Consider the following 17643-nt stretch of genomic DNA (forward strand, 5'->3'; position numbering starts at 1 on the left):
GATCAAAGTAGAATGTCCTATAGAGGAATTCGCTCTGGACCCTTTGGAAGGGTCAAGAGCGAAATTTGACATTTTGGTCTCTCCGTCAGGATTCATATATGGAATATAACATTTAAGTATAAGAAACTTATACTTTAAGTTATATTCCATATATACTGTCAGGATGTTTGAGAGTGGTTTTGGACCTCCATGAGTTATACTACAAAATCTAGTTTTTGGAGGATTCTTCAATTTTCCACACTTAGTCAAATTTCAGGATCAGGATGACATTCCAGACTTACCCAAATTTCAAGACATTCGAAGATCAGGATGACATTCCAGACTTCATCACTCACCAATTTGACCTAACTCAAATCTTCAAGGATGATATTCACTCACCAAGCTTTATTGACCTCCTGAAACTCAAACAAGACACTATTAGCAACAAGAGCAAGACTAGGCCTAAGGGAGACTTTCAAAGAACCCTAACCTGGAGCACATGCTGACTCCCCCTGGCTCAAGCAGAGCCTGCCATGCTAGTGATCCTTCTGGCAACACTTAGCATGCAAAGGCTAATAGACAAAACCCTAAAAGACCTAAAAACAATCCCCAGAAAGCAAAAAAGTAGGGGTCCCCATTTGCAATGGGGCGATGTGTGAATACGTCACAAGATGTCCCCACTTTGAAATTGAATTTAATAATAAAATTAAAACATTAAAAATTAAATTAAAATATAAAATAATATAATAAAATATGATTAATTAAAAATTAATTAAGTTAATGAAAAGTCAAAAGACATGAAAGGAAAAGTTGTGACTCCCTCAACAATGAGATATAAACGGGAGAAGAAAACCTCATTTGAGAGGGGGGGGATAGTTTGGAAATGAGAAGTGCAGATCTCATTTAAATAATAAGTGCAGATCTGATTATGAAAGGCTGTGTCCCTTTCAAAGGGTAGAAATAATGAAGAGTTGCACTCTTTCAAAGGGTGCTAATGGTGAAAGGGTATGTCTCTTGCCAAAGGGAATACATGATGAAGAGGTGTGACCTCTCCCTCAAATTGAGAGATATAAAGGGAAGGAATCAAAAGCATCTAGTGACATCACCATTGATCAGATCAGATCAGAATTGTTATCAAGTTACAGGCAGTAACATTTGTGTTCTTGGTGGTATGCATGGGGATGTGCTTAATATGTATGCTTAGTAAATGAAGCCTGATAAAGTTGTTATGCAGAATCTAGTAATAATATTGTTATAAACTGCAATATGTATGACAGTCATACTTAATTTCATATATATTTATAATACATGAGAAGTTAGTGTACTTATAGTCTAAATCATGTTATTACTGTCAGTATTTAAGAAGATGGGGATGAGATGTTCCAAACAGGGGCAGTCTAAATCCAAGCAATAGGTTAAGTCCCAAGATAGGGTGGGGATTAGCGACCCATAAGCTTTGAGGGTATAGACCCAAGATAGGTAAGGGCTTGGATCTGCAAACTTTGAGGGAACCTATTGTAGTTGGTCTCTAAGCGCTTTGGTAACATACGTAAACCCTTCTCCCTTAAAACTGAAGTAGTAACTGGGTTTGATATCTATATTAATAATGATATTAATCATCTAATGAAGAAAATAGATAAGCACTTGTTAATAACTAATTGAAGAATATGAATCAATTTTAATATGTTGAAATAGATCAGGTAGGGGACATTACAAAGATACATGGCAATCTAAAATGTTGCAAAGGCTTATATATTCATTTCTGAAATCAGGATGAATCCATCCCAATTAATCTTAAGAAGCACCCAATTCTGATATGACTTCAGAGTGAAACTCTTACAGTCATGAATCCATGTGTGTCTTTGGCAATTTGGTAAACACAATTTTATTTTGAGAAGAGTCAAAATACTTTCAATGATAACTAGGATTTCGATAAAGTACTTGTGGAAAATGTCGATTGATTGATGACAAATGTAAAAATAGTATGTATATCAAGCGAATGTCAAAACAGTATGAAACGACGCTTTGATCAGCATTTCAGCACGCATCGTTTTGCAGTAGGAGATTACATGTTTGTCAGATCAGATGATCAGAAATATGTCAGGGTATCCAATTGAATGAGATATTTTAATCAGTTTTATCTTCAATCAATTGTAATGACCTTTCAATTTTGGATTGTCTATTCAACTTCTGATGAGGGCATGAATGTAGTGACTTTTCAGCTTCTTTGAAAGTTTATAAATAAGCTCAATTCAAATCCAATAGATAGAGTGATAGGCATACATCTCTTAGGACAAGTTTGTCAAGTTGTGATATACATCTCGTCTGTCGAGTTTGCCAATTTGTACCAGCTCTCATAAATGGAGTCCCACGAGATTGCTCAACTTGTGTGGACCCAGGCATACATCTCTCCCACGAGTTTGGCCAAACTGGATGTTTAAGGGCATACATCTCTATTATGAGTTTGCCCAAGTTGTATGGATTTTTCATAAATTGAATAAAATGAAGCTTTCACATGGATTATTGTGTCTACAATACCACCAATTCTTCTTTCAGTATTGTCCCCAAAATTGACAAAATAATTCAGATCAGTGGCATCAGAGTGGGATCGGAGTTCATTTTCCTATTTTGATAATTTATTGTTGTTATTGAGAAGATGCTGGGCTTATTATTAGTTGTGTTTTGTAGCCGTTTCTGTTGGAGGCATTTTATTTTTTGCATTAGATTTATAGTCTCTACATATCAAACAAGAAAAAGGTTTTTGGGTTTTGTTTGTGACAATGGAAAAATATCTGGGTATCCATTAGTATTTGCATATGGTAAGCAGATTGTGCAAAATGGCTGTCAAAGCAACATGATGTGACTAATTTTCTACAAATTGAAGTTTGATTTTGTATCACAAACACATTCTACATGTTAAGAAAAATGCTTCCTGGGTTTTGATGGCAGCATAAAAAAATGTGGTGGGTATCTGTTAATTTTTGCATATAGAAAATGAATTTTATGGAAATTGAATCAGAACTTCTGCTGCAATACTATTCCATTTTACCAATTTAGCTCAAGCATCATCAACCACTGCTCAAGTACAACATCAACAAGAAGGTAGATAATAAGAATAATTTCCAGCAGATGCAATGGGGCACATTGCCTGTCAAGGGGGGAGGAACGATCAGAAATAAGTCAGGGTATCCAATTAAATGAGATATTTTAATCAATTTTATCTTCAATCAATTTCCAGCAGATGCAATGGGGCACATTGCCTGTCAAGGGGGGAGGAACGATCAGAAATAAGTCAGGGTATCCAATTAAATGAGATATTTTAATCAATTTTATCTTCAATCAATTGTAATGACGTTTCGATTTTGGATGGTCATTCAACTTCTAATGAGGACATGAATGTGGTGACCTTTCAGCTTCTTTGAAACTTTATAAATAAGCTCAATTCAAATCCAATAGACGGAGTGATAGGCATACATCTCTTAGGACGAGTTTATCAAGTTGTGACATATATCTTGTCTGTTGAGTTTGCCAATTTGTATCAACTCTCATAAATGGAGACACGCAAGCATACATCTCTCCCACAAAATTGCTCAAATTGTATGGACTTGGCATACATCTCTCCCACGAGTTTGCCCAAATTGGATGGATTTAAGGGCATACATCTCTATTACGATTTTGCCCAAGTTGCATGAATTTAAGGGCATAAATCTCTCATTTGCCTAAGTTGTATGGATTTTTCATATATTGAAAAAAATGAAGCTTTCACATGGATTATTGTGTGTTTACAATACCACCAATTATTTTGGTATTGTTCCCCGAATTGAAAAAATAATTCAGATTATCAGATCCCTTGGAGGATGGCTTCCCACTGTTTAAACACAAGTGACAGTTTGAAGGTCCTACTGCTGAACAGATAACAAATTGAATTGAAAAGCAAGTTGCTAGGTAATAAATGGATCAGATGTCACAACAATATGGGTCTCAGCACATGAATTCTAAATGGTGATGCTTAATATAATCTTATCATTCATCCTTAATAATGCAAATTTATTATATTTCTAGTAAGCTTGCTGCTTAAGTTATATATTGTCTTTGTTTCTTCAGGACTACTTTTGTGAAATCTTTCACACTCCAGGGCAAAGGGCAAATGTAAAAATGTGATCTGTCTATTTATGTTTTGAATAGATATAAAGCTTCGTGTACTTAGTTTATCACTTGGTTTTGTGAGGAAGCAGTTTGCAAGTAATAAGCAATTCTGAGAATAACTAATGTTTGCAGTGAATATCGCCTATGTTTTTTTGGATCTTTCGGACAATTTGCCATTTTTACCTTTGCTTTCCTTTTCAAGTGATCTGCTTTCTTCGAATCTGTAACCAAAACATCCTTGTGATAAAGGTATCGATATAGTGGTAAATGCACTTTTTTAATTTTAAGTACATAATCCAACACAAATACTATTCCAAGCACATACATATACCACTGATACCAAAACCATAATCACGAAAAGTTTTGGGGGAGTAGGCGTCAAGAAAATAATAAAAATCAAAAGAATTTGAGAATCTTTAATGTCTTCACCATAGTTACAGGACTCGCAGAGTCTGGCCCAGACTCCAACGAGTCCCGAGGTGGGCCAGGTCTGCCGAGGCCAGCCGACCCTGGACTCTGGCCGGGTCTGTGCAGATTTGCGAGTCTGGCAGACTTGACAGACTTGGCGTTTCCTGAGCCCCAGACTCTGCCGCGACAGCACATGTAAGAAAACAAAAAAAATATTGAAAAGCTCATTGTTTAAAGTGAAATAAAAGGTCAATATATTTCCTCTCTTACCCTAAAAAGTCATTTTTCTTGTTTGCAAACGTGAGGAGGAGAGAAAAAGAGGGTTTTGAACAAAAAAATAGAGGCATTGAAGAGCATACCAGCAATAGATTGAAGAGAAGATTGCAATTGTTGATTGTTTGTGCAAGTTAGTAGTTTGCATTCAAGCATTTAAAGGTGTTAAAGAAGAATTTGGAAGAGGTTTCTAGCAAATTTAAAGAGTTAAGTTACATTTTTTTGTTATTTTTTTATTTTCTTACTTTCCTATTTCCATTTTTTTTGTGCATTTGTTTTGATTTTGTTTTATTTTATATTGATGGAAAAAATATGAAAGTTGAAACCGTAGTTTTGTTTTTTCTTTCTATTATTTTTTTTTAAGTTTTAACTTATTTAGAATAAGAGACATTATGCTGATTATTTTCATTTATAATATATTGCAACATAATATCTCAACCTAGTGGAAGTGGTGCCCCAAAGGCAGCCCCAATTAGAAAGGATAACGCTTGGAAACAAGGCATCCCTAGTTCAAAAAAATGAGGAGTAACATATATTTATTGCAAAACAAAATATAATGGGGGAGGTATTAACCAGCTGAAATATCACATTGCACAAATAGAATGCCATGATGCAAAACCATGCAAAAAAGCACCCCCTGAGGCTATATGTGAAGTGCAAGGTCAATTAGAGGAATTTGAAGAGAAAAAATAATTAAAAAGGAAGCAAATGGAAGAAATAGCAACCATTGGTGGAGAGGCTTCTTCAAATCCTCGGCCTCCATTTGCTGGATCTGGAAGTAGTGGTAGCACGACTGTGAGCATTGGGTCTCGCATTCATAAAATAAATCCACATTAAACTCACTTATTGTTCCACGCATGACTCCAGGTGCCCAACCATCGCTTGAGAGCATGGGTTGGAATGAGGAGAAGCATGATGCTACAAAAATGGCAATTGGAGACTTTTGGTTCCACAACAACGTTCCATTTCTTGCAGCGAGGTATTCATTAGTATTTTGATTTCTATGTCTTAATTTTTTTGCTTTTAAGAAATTGAGAATTTAAGAGTATGCCACATTGATTGTTTTAATTTTTTAAGTTACAAGTAAAACTTAATAGTTATTAGTAAATACTTATTCCATTTATTTAATTTGTTTTATGTCTCCATATTGGCAAATTATGGTAGATGCCATTACTGGTTGTGGTCAAGGGATCAAAGCCCCTAATGATGAAGAAATAAAAGGCCCTATTTTGAATCAAAAGGTGGTTGATGTTAAAGCCAAAACTGCCGAGCATATGGAGGAGGAAGGGTTGCACCATCATCACTGATGGTTGGACCGACAGAAGAAATAGAACACTGTTGAATTTTCTTGTCTCCTTAACAGGTAATTGTACTTTGTATTTTGTAAAGTATATTTATCATTGATTTAGTGACTAAGTTTTTTAATTTTTATTTTACTAAATCTCTTTTTTTTTCTTTCTTAGGTAGCACAATGTTCTTGAAGTCAATTGATGCTTCAGAGAATACAAAAAATGTTGATTATCTCTATGGGGTGTTGGAGGAAATGTTGGAGGATGTGGGTGAGGAGAATGTGATGCAAATAGTGACGGATAATGTAGCAAATTATGTTGTTGTAAGTAAACTTCTTATGGAGAGGCACCCCATGTTTTGGACCCCTTGTGCTGCTCATTGCATTGACCTCATTTTGGAGGATCTTGGTAAAATTCCATGGATTAAAACATGTGTAGAGACAGGAAGGAATATTTGTAAATACATATATAATCATGCCTGGATCCTCAACTTTATGAGAAATTTCACAAATAAGAAAGAGTTGTCTTGTCTAGGAATTACCAGATTTGCAACAAATTTTATCACGTTGCAATCCTTGCTTCAGTCCAAGGCCGGATTGAAACGCATGTTTGTAAGTAAGGAGTGGACGGCATCATCATATGCAAAGACCACTGCAGGGATTGAGATGGCTAATCGGGTTTTTGAAGAGCACAGCGTTTGGCAGCCGACCAAGGAGATTGTGCAGGTAATTAACTATTATATTTTGCATTTTTGTTCCCATTTCCATTTCATTTCCTTATTTTTATAATTTATTCACACTTGTTTATGTAACACTTAAAACTTAAAACTTAATGTTCCAACTTTCAACTTCTAATCACAGTTCATAGAGCCTCTTGTTGTTCTCCTACGAGTTGCTGATGGAGAGAAGCCCGCGATGGGCTACATTTATGAGGGCATGGACAGGGTGAAGGAGGCCATTAGATCCATTTATTCAGGGAATCAGGCTAAGTATGGTCCCATATGGGACATCATTGATCGACGATGGCACAATCTGCTTCATAGGCCTATACATGCAGTTGCCTACTACCAATCCGGCATTCCAATTTCGTCTGGATTTCAAGGCTGATGACGGGGTGTTGAGTGGGCTCTACGAAGTTGTAGAGCGAATGTCACTTGATTCATCAATTGGAGCACACGTAATCTATGAGATAGAGATGTTTAGGAATGCACAAGGAGACTTCTCACGAGACATATGAAAGCAAAACCAAACACAAATGATGCCAGGTAAAAATCTAATCAAGGCATAGTTTAAAATTTAAATCTTAAACTTTTCTATCTAATTTTATGATTCTATTACCATTATCATAAACTCAAAGTTATAGAATAGAAATGATTTTTGTTATTTTTCGTTTCAGATGCATGGTGGGAGATGTTTGGTAATAAGATGCCAAATCTACAGAAGATTGCAGTTCGTATCTTGAGCCAGCCATGTAGTGCTTCAGAATGTGAGCACAATTGGAGCACGTTCAAGCATATTCACTCCAAAAAGCACAATAGGTTGGCAGTGCAAAAGTTGAATGATCTTGTGTTTGTTCGTTACAACCTTCGCCTCCATCACAGACAGACCTTGGGCACTAACACATCTCCTATCACTTTAGAGGAGGTTGATCCACAAGCAGAGTGGAACACTGGGCTTGATGATCCTGTCTTCAGTGATGAAGACTTAGAATGAGTTGATCAAGTGGATCGCGAGGCAGAGGCAGTAGCGATGGCAGAGGAGGAGGCTAGAGCACGAGGAGACCCATTGGAGGACCCTGAGACCGAGGATGATGTGGATGAGGATGTGGATGGCACTGAGCCTGAGCTTGAGCCTCAAACACAGGCAAAGATCATGGCTACAGAACGTTCCAGGACCTATCTTAGGTGCCCACGTAGGACAATTGCAGGGTCGAGTGATCAGTGATCACTGATAGTAGCTCCTCTAAGCCTTAGACTTCTAGGCTCTAGCTTTTATGTTGAATTTGATATATGTTTTGAACTTTTGATGACATGGATTTCATATTCCATGAATTTTGAAGACATTTGACACTATTTCTATTTCTAATGTGTTATTTAGTTTACTTATTTCTTTCAACGCAAGCCTAAAATTTGCATTTATACTTATGTGATCAATGTAAACTTGTGTATGTGCTTCTATTTAATGAGATTATTGTGTCTTTAATATTTATTTATTAAAGGATGCATAAAACAGGTTTTAAATCCTCAAAAAAATTGAATTTCTTGGGTTTTTCAATTTGTCGAGTCTTTGTCGAGTCTTCACCGAGTCTAAGCGCCGAGTCCAAGTCCAAGTCAAAAATCAGCTGGCCGAGTCCAAGCCGAGTCCGAGTCTTGTAACTATGGTCTTCACCCTAGCTTGAGTTGAATTTGTATCATTAACCAAGACTCAACTATTTAGATTTTGTAGGATCATATTTTGAATTGTCCAATGTCAACAATGTAGAGTCATATTTTGCATTGTCCAATGTCTCAATGTTAACCATGTAGGGTCATATTTTGCATTATCCAATGTCTCAATGTTAAACATGTTGTAAACAATCTGAGAAAACTCCAAACACTGTTTCTGCCCTTGCTGTTTTCAAATATGATAAAACTTGTTGCCATTCATCATTAATAAATCATTAAAGAGTACTATGCTGTAGCATTATTCATCAAATAGATAAAAGTAGATATACCAAAGCCATCCAACTTTTGAATGGACCATTTTGTATCATCAGTTAGGAGCTCCAATGTGTTCACAGGTAAGCGATTCACTAGATACTAGTGCTTGAAAAAGAGGTCCAAACAGGTTGCAATGTCAATGTGTGTATGTCAAAAATCAAAGCATCTTCACTAACATCATTATATCTAATTTATAAATCATTTGACTGTAACCATACTCACATTACTTGAAATTGAAAATTGAAATTGACTTGGCAAACCAAATGATAAAGGGAATTCAACTGCTCAAAATTTAATACGGTACAGCTGTAAACATTTTTTTATTTTTGTTTTTTAAAACCCTTGTGGGTGTCTGGGGAGAGCAACCCTGGTTGGCAATGAGAGGCAGGAAATTTGTGGGGTCTAGAGGCAATCACAATATAGGGTGGGGTTAAGGGGCAGCACCCACCACCAAGCCCAAATTGATCCTTCAAGGACACAAGGACGATAACTCATGCACCTTTTTTTATTATTTCTTTTTATGTTAAATGACATTTTTCAGAATCTGCAAGGGATTTCCCCTTCCTTTCTTCCACTTTTGGCATGAATAAAAGAAGATGGACTAGCATATTATTAGTTTTTAGATTGGAGGGCCTTGATGGGCTCTCCCTTTAGATTTAGAGTTAAGGCTTATTGTTTTTTCTAGTTACAGGTTATGTATCAATTAGAAGGTATGCTTTGCCCTGAGAATTCTTGTCAAATCATATTGATGAATACATTGCCAATGCAATTAATAAGGCTATTGATACATCCAAACCACGTCATGGTAAAGGATTCACAAATTATGCAAGGATCTATGTGGAATTGGACCTGACAAATCTACTTACTAAAAGCATCACTTTAAAGAAGAGAACTACTTTAATTACAAACATTTGATTAAAAGTGTGTACTCATTAAATGTCAAGGTTGTGTACGCTTTAAATGTCAAGGTAGTCATGAGTATGATCATCTAATACAAAAATGTTCGCAAGTACAATTCCTAGACACTCAAAATATGAAGGAAGATCTCCATGTGGACAATGTGAGATTTGTAGAACCTAAAAAAAAAAAATTGAGGAAGAAAAAAGGAAGAAAACATCAAGGAAAGCTAATCTAGCCAATAACGGAGGAAAAGAGAAGGAAGCAAAAGAGAGAGACAGATGAATCTGATCCAAAAACCCAAATACAATGAAGAAGGGATCATGGATGAGAAAAAGGCAGTGATTGCTGGGTTTGGCTCCAAGATGATTTATAAAATTAACTACAGGAAGCTATAGGGCATGAAAGGGATGTGATCAAGAAAAGGCAACATCAAGAGGAAGGAAAACACAGTAATCAAAAAGTCAGTTAGGATCAAATAATGGAGAACGAGGAATCTAATCAAAGTGAAACGTAGAAAAAGCTAGCAGAATAATGCTACTAGCACAAAGAAATATGCAGACACTGGAAAGAAAAAAGAGGGAGAGGCAGCATGTGTGTTAGAATACAGAAGGGGACTATGACCAACACAGCAAATATTTCTCAACCTCTATTTGAATAAGTCCATGGAAATAGCAAAAAATGCAAGCCTACATTTGAAGAATGCAATCAAGTTGATTTTCTGCAAAATGCTGGGAAAGTGTTTGTATTCACAGAAAAGCATCATCCATGCAAGGAGTTACTGGAATGCATATTAAAAAGTATGCATAGACATTAAAAAGATTGGAAAATCTTAAAGCAACTATGTAAATGGCATGCATTGCAAAAATTGAAAAATTGCATGCATACTTTATTTAAGCCTGCTTTTTAGTTAGGTAATTTTATTTCTTGATTGCAAATATTGTAATTGTGCTAAAGTCTCTTGATGTAATTGTGGGACTCAATCCTTTTTCCTGATAACACTCTTTATCTATATCAAAAAAATGAATATGAATGAGCAAGGCAAGCCAGAACTTCTAATGGACTTTAAAGGAGATACACAAATCAATATATACAAGTATTTGATTAGTTATGATGTAGCTCTGATCAGCTACAATTGGAAAATGAAATATAAATGATCAAATACTTAACTATATCCAAAATGATATAAATCCAAATGCTCCACACAAACACTTCACTATCACTTGCAGTGTTTGCACAATTTACAAAATACATGTGAAACTTAGGAGTTTACATAGAAACCATAGTCACTACATTATTCCCTTACCATCTCAATTATCATTGGATGCACTGATGAGATTGTGTCCTTACCTCTGTGCATATTCATCCATCTGTGAATATCCATTTACTATTCACTTGGTAGATATTATCTATTGTATATGTAGACATCATTTATGTTTAACTTTATACATTTGTAAATGATAAGATATACTAACAGAAATTTACCCAGGTCCAATCTATACCGGTACTTGTGTGTTTTTATATTCAAATTCACTGCATAGAATGTAAAGAATCTGCACTAGTCATAATTTTGAATTTTGATGTCCATGTCAAATCTTAGTAATTAATGAAACACATGAAAAACAAGATCATCAAAAGTTAGGGAGCTCAATTGCCTTATTTCGGTAAAACAAAATAGAACATTCCTAAGAATGAGCTAACCATTTATAAAATGACTTAATAATCAATAGAGTGTGTCTGAACTTTAAAATATGGGTTTACGCTTTCATACGAAAGCAACTGTGTTTTTCTGTCACATAGGAGATTGAAATTCTATAATTGTGTTCCAACCAAGGAAAACTACATCACTGGGCAGTTAGACAAATTGTACATTCTTAGAATAGAATGACTCTATAGTCAGCAGGTAGATGGCCTTATTCAGTAATGCCATCTAGGATAACACCAGTATGCAATTCTCAAGAAAGCTATTTAAGTTCGTATGCAAATTAAGTTCATATGCAAATTAAGCAAGTACAAATAAGATACATGGTCATTCACAAGAATAAGCTCAAGGGGAAGTAAATCACCATTAATAAATAAAGAAAAATGTTAGCATGAGACACAGTCAAGCTGACTCAAAACATGGAAATATAGAATTTGAGCACTGTGGTTTACAGTTGTCAATTTCCATGGTGAAGATTCTTACATGAAAAAGGAAAAGAAAATGTTATGCACCTGCAAGCATGTCAAAGATCTTAACTTGGCGAGCCTTTTCTGCTGCTTTTTCAAGGAGAAGGGAAGTTCGAGCCTGAGTAGCAAATCACACACATGAAATTTAATTGGCATCAAAGCATGCCTTATGTATAAATAGATGTGGTAATCATGAAAAGTGTCTTCACATGGCAGCACCATTAACCTACCTTAGCTCGTTCCTGAGCTTCAATTGATTCTGCTGATCTGCTCTTGGGAGATATATTAACTACTGATTCTGGAACCTCCTGTAAATCAACCACTAATTTCTCAGCTTGTGTAATACGAGCTTAGAATTTTGAGAGCTTTTATGGATGAAAAAAGTAAATTATGTTACAAAATCAACCAGACCTGTGGCAAAATGTGACGACACCTATTTAGATTGTCCAGAGGTCGTACTCGAGCATTAGGAGGCTGAAGTCCCTCAGTTTGAAGTGCTTCCAATGGATCAAAATCTGGCTGGAGTTGAACATTACATTAGAACAGTATATGCTTACTCAACAGAATAAGCTCAAAAACATAGAAAATTAGGAATGTCTACAAAGTGTAAGGAAGGAAAGTAGACCTTTATCAAAATACATAAAGGGAAAGTATAAAAACCCCAGCACAATATTCCCTTACTCTTATTACAGCTAAACAAGATGTGGAAATCAAATGTCAAACAGACACAAAATACAATAATGGTCTTCCATTTAATCAAACACTACATTTTAATCAAACACATGTTTAATGCTTTGCCATATTTTGTAGTAAATATATTTTAACATAGCCAGACACAAAAAAGCCCAATAGAAATAACCAAAATCATGACAAAATCTCCCTTACAAAAAAAATTGATAGCACATGCCAAACTTCACCATACTCATTTATTATTCCTATGTAGATTGCAATACAAGATAGGAAAGAACAAAGAACAGATAATAAACAATATGAATGCAAGAACTGAAATCTAGAGGAATGTAGACCAATTTGATGACTAGGTTTTAAAGCTTCCGTCAATATATACTTCTTAATGTGTTCTTAAGCCATTAGTTTGAGATAAGCCTTGGGGTTTTAGAATTTTTAATTAGGTCTGGTAAAATGAATCTAAGAACAAAATCTGCACAGCAGTCATATATATAGCAGGTAGTTGACAGCCGTCTCAATATTGAAACCACCTTTATTTGCAAACTGTTCAAGATTGATATAGTCTTAACATGAATACACAGAGTTTACTGTAGATGACAGCTCATTCATTGGCAACAGCTATTGATATCTATTCAAGATTGATAATTATCTGAGCATGAATACACAGAGTTTATTGTTGGTAACAACAATATAATGAGTGTGAGATATCCCTTGACCTGAGTAGGCCAGGATCCTTGGAATGTCACGACCAGAGGAAGAGATCTGAGATCTCTGATTGCTATTACCCAATATGTTATGAGTCGCCTCCGCTACAGTCTTCAGATCATGGATTGAGGTGAGAAACCCTCAATATATCACCCAATAGATCTCAGGTTGCCTGGTGCAAGGGGTCTCTTTCACGATCCTATGACTTCTAGGAAACTCAGATCTGAGTACCTGTAACATCGCAATGTCTCTGCAGGCTCCAATCTAGTAGTGGTTACGACTAGTGAAAGAAAACCCTATCGCTATGCACTGGATCTTCCCTTTCTATTGGTGAATAATGTAGCACTCAAAATAACAACTCCTTCACGTAGGCGCATTAGGTGATTGGTTATGTCCTCAATTAGCAGAACTGGTATTCATCCTTGTTGCTCACTGGATCCCTCACAGAAAATCAGAAAATCGGAACAATTTGCAGCGCCAAGGGAATAGCTATCACCATATTAAATCTGCACAAGGAAAATAGATCATCACTTGGGAAATCAGAATGCATAAGTAGGAAAATACTTGAAGGGATTAGGTTTTCCTCCAACCTCTTAACACTTGACAAGGGTTTCGTCTTGCAAGCGCCACACTTGGAAACATTTGCCAAAATCATGCATAAATTTGCCCAACCAACACTCCTATTTATACCTATTTATTTAGAGTTGGCATCAAAAAAGAACAACCCAAGCAAGCCAACAAAAAAGTATTATTTTAAAATTAATATCAAATTATTCCAAGTTGGCGCTCAAAAGAAGGTTTGGGTTGGCCCAAAATAAAAACATTAATATTATACACGTTCATTAGTATTTAAAAACACTTTTTAGAAACTGATGGGTCAGCCCAACAAGGGCAAGGATATGACAATCCTCCCTTCCACAAGTTGCTAGCCCTCAAGCAACTTCAAGCTCAAGTGTTCAAAAATCTCCACTCCTTCACAGGTAGCATCCTCAAGAGGAAGGTTCTTCTATTTCACCAAATACACCCAAATGGTTTTGTTTTTCAACTTCTTTTCTCTCACATCAATGATAGCTTTGGGTTCCAAAATCAATTTCCCTTCATCATCAAGCGATGGAAGCTCAGATGATGATGTGACCTGTTGTCCAAGAGCCTTCTTCAAGCATGTTACATGGAAAATAAAAGGAATTCTGTTGTTAACTGGAAGCTCTAGCTTATATGCAACCTCACATTCCTCTTTATGATCTTCTAGGATCCATAAAATCATTGGCTTCAACTTCTCAGCACCACTTCTCTCAAGGGTAAATTACCTATAGAGCTATAACTTAAAGAATGTCATATCTCTCACCTCAAAAACCCTCTCAATTCAGTGGCAATTAAGATACATCTTTTGCTGGTTTTGGGACTGTTGTAGGTTCTCCTTGAGCACCTTCACAATGTCTAAGCTTCGCTGAATCAAATCCATGAATGAAACAGCATAACAACCATAGACTGCCTTGCAGGGAGTCATACCTATAGACATGTGGCGAGTAGAGTTGTAGCAATACTCCCCAAGGTGCATCCATTTGACCCACGTTGTTTGTTGTCCTGTAGCATAGTTCCTCCATTTGTTCACAATTTCCAATTCCCATCGATTTGAGGATGATAACTAGTGCTAGGGGTCGATTTCGTGCTCGTTACTCGAAAGAGCTCTCACCAAAACAAGCTGATAAACTCGTTGTCCTTGTCACTTACAATGTTCTTTGGTAGCCCATAAGTCTAAAAATTTCTCTAAAGAACAGATCAACAAATTGTGGAGCCTTGTACTCTAAAGAAATAGCATGGAAATGAGCATATTTAGTGAGCCTATCAACAACCACGTAGATACAATCCCTACTTTGCACCTTTGGAAGGCCCATAATGAAATCCGTGAAGATGCTCTCCCATTTCCGATTTGGAATGAGCAAGAGCTGCAACAAACCACCTAGAAATACATGATCTGTTTTGTTTTGTTGGCACACCATACACTCCCTAACATGCTTCAACATATCAGTTTTAAGCCCCTTTCATGAAAAATGATCCCTTACATGTATGTCTTGTAGTAGTATCGATGACCAACAAGGGGTATGTCATGACATGGCCTCAAAATTCTTTCCTTCACCTTTAATTCTGGTACACCATACATCCGATATTTGCAGAGGATGAGCCCATCAACTACCTTGAACCTTCCATCCAAAATGTCATTAGCAATTGTGTTCTTAGCATACTCAGCTATTATGGAAGCCTTCCAATCAGCAAATATATCAGAGAGCAAATATAAAGTTTCCTAAAGAATGCATTAGCCACCACATAGTTCTTTACCTTAACATACTCAATATCAAAATCATCTATTATAATCTGTTTTGACCACAAACTTCCCACAAACCAAGTATTGCCTGAATTTGGCTAGTGCATGCATGATGGCCAACATCTCCTTGTCATAAATAGAGAAGCTCTTCTTTGTCTCCTTGAGTTTCCTACTCAAAAATGCTATGTGGTGCCTATTTTGCATCAAAACTGCTCCAAATCCCTCTCCTAAAGCATCACACTCTAGAACAAAAGGAAGTGAGAAATTTGGAATAGCTAAAATCAGGCATGACCTTGCTTGTCAAAATCTCTCTATGTTGCAGGGCTCTAAGATAAGGCGCCTTTCTTTGTCAAATCTGTCAATGGAGCTACAAGCTGTGAAACCCTTTCACAAACCTTCTACGGTAGCCCAAAAGTCCCCTCAAATGTGATATATTCCTTGGTCTTGGCCAATCTTGGATTGTCTTGGTCTTCTCCTCATCCATGCTAACCCCTTGGGCATTGCCCCAAATATCATATTCTAGTCAAACCAAACTCACATTTGGGTGCTTTAGCGTAGAACGAATGCTACTCAAGTATGCCAAGCACCTCATCTATGTGCTCCAAATAATCTTCCCATGTCGTGCTGGTCATCAAAGAACACTAGCACAAATTTTCTCTATTTTAAAATGAATACCAGATTTATACATGACTGAAAAGTGGTAGGTACATTGATCAATCCAAATGGATTGACCAAGAACTCATAGTGCCCATAGTGACATTTGAAGGCTATTTTGTGCACATCCTCATTTCAAACCCTTATCTAATGGTACATCAATCATAAGTCAATCTTGGAGAAATACACCACACCATGAAGCTCATCTATCAACTCACTGATCCTAGGTATGGGGTAGCAATTCTTGATTGTCTTTATATTGAGGGCTCTATAATCGATGCACATCCTCATGGTACCATCTTTTGTCTTCACCAACACTACAAACGAATCAAATGGGCTAGAACTAGGTCGTATGTGCTCCATGTCTAGTAGCTCCTTAATTATCGTATCAATCTCTTCCTTGTACCTTCTCAAATGCCGATAAGGTGTAGTTATGACAGATTTTGCTTGTTTCTCAAGCTCAATCACATGCTTAAAGCCCCTATCTAGTGATAAACCAAGAGTGATTTCACCAAAAACCTTTCTATGTTTATCCAAGATGGATCGAATGTCAACATGGTAGGACCCATCATCCCAGAGGCACCTATATCTATAATTAGGCATTCTACTACCCAAGCCATTTGATCTCTCTGAAACAAATTCTCCATCCTTTTGGCTAAAACCATCATAGGACCCCATTGGAAAGGCCACAAAGAACTACCTCTTTCCCATTAGATTTGAAGTTCAACTCCACAATTTGACAACTCTATGTATATTTGCCAAGTGAGTGCAACCATTGCACTCCCAACACCAACTCCATTTTGCTAATGCCAATGACATAGAAATCATCTCACATCTTGTGCCCTCCTATAGTTAACTCTAATTGTTGAATCCTTTGGTTGCATGGAATGGTACTCCCATTTGCCACTACAACATTGAACCCTTCAAAGTCTTTTGTCTTGAAACTCATCTTAGCCACTAATTTTCATCAATGAAAATATTGTGCCCCAATCAGAATTGTCACCCTCTGCACTTGCAAAACTCCTCTAACACGGAAAGCGTCATATCTAGGTGCCCTAAAAGTGCTGCAAGTGTGCCACTTGGATGCTCTCCTCCTTGGTCCTCATGTTCAAACTCATTTGCAACAATCTCAGATTCAGACTCTTCTACCTTAAAATCTTCATTGGAAAGTACCTCTACGTAATGTATTTGTCCTTTACCCAAACACCTATGACTTGGTTACCATGGCTCTCTATAAGTTAAGCATAATTTTTACCTTTGAAGTTCACTTTTGGACTCCTCAACCTTGTTTGGTTTTGGAGGGGATGCCTTGAGGGAAATTGTTCTAAGGAGGATTCCTATACTCAATAGGTGGGGCATTCTTGGAGTAAAATATATTTTTGGCCACGAAGTCCTCCAAGTTTACAGCTCCCTTG

At 36.6% G+C, this 17643-nt stretch overlaps 1 protein-coding gene across 1 annotated transcript in view; it reads right to left on the bottom strand.

Annotated features, from left to right (window-relative positions):
- LOC131034967 (uncharacterized) overlaps positions 1-17643 on the bottom strand; it is a 97160-nt gene that overhangs the window by 48423 nt on the left and 31094 nt on the right. The window contains exons 2-4 of the mRNA XM_057966587.2: positions 12271-12378; positions 12090-12167; positions 11905-11977 (exon numbers count right to left, since the gene is read on the bottom strand). Coding sequence (XP_057822570.1) covers positions 11905-11977; positions 12090-12167; positions 12271-12378 — 259 coding nt within the window. The remainder of the gene's footprint in view (positions 1-11904; positions 11978-12089; positions 12168-12270; positions 12379-17643) is intronic.

Source organism: Cryptomeria japonica, chromosome 8, assembly GCF_030272615.1.
Source record: "Cryptomeria japonica chromosome 8, Sugi_1.0, whole genome shotgun sequence".
Taxonomy (NCBI): domain Eukaryota; kingdom Viridiplantae; phylum Streptophyta; class Pinopsida; order Cupressales; family Cupressaceae; genus Cryptomeria; species Cryptomeria japonica.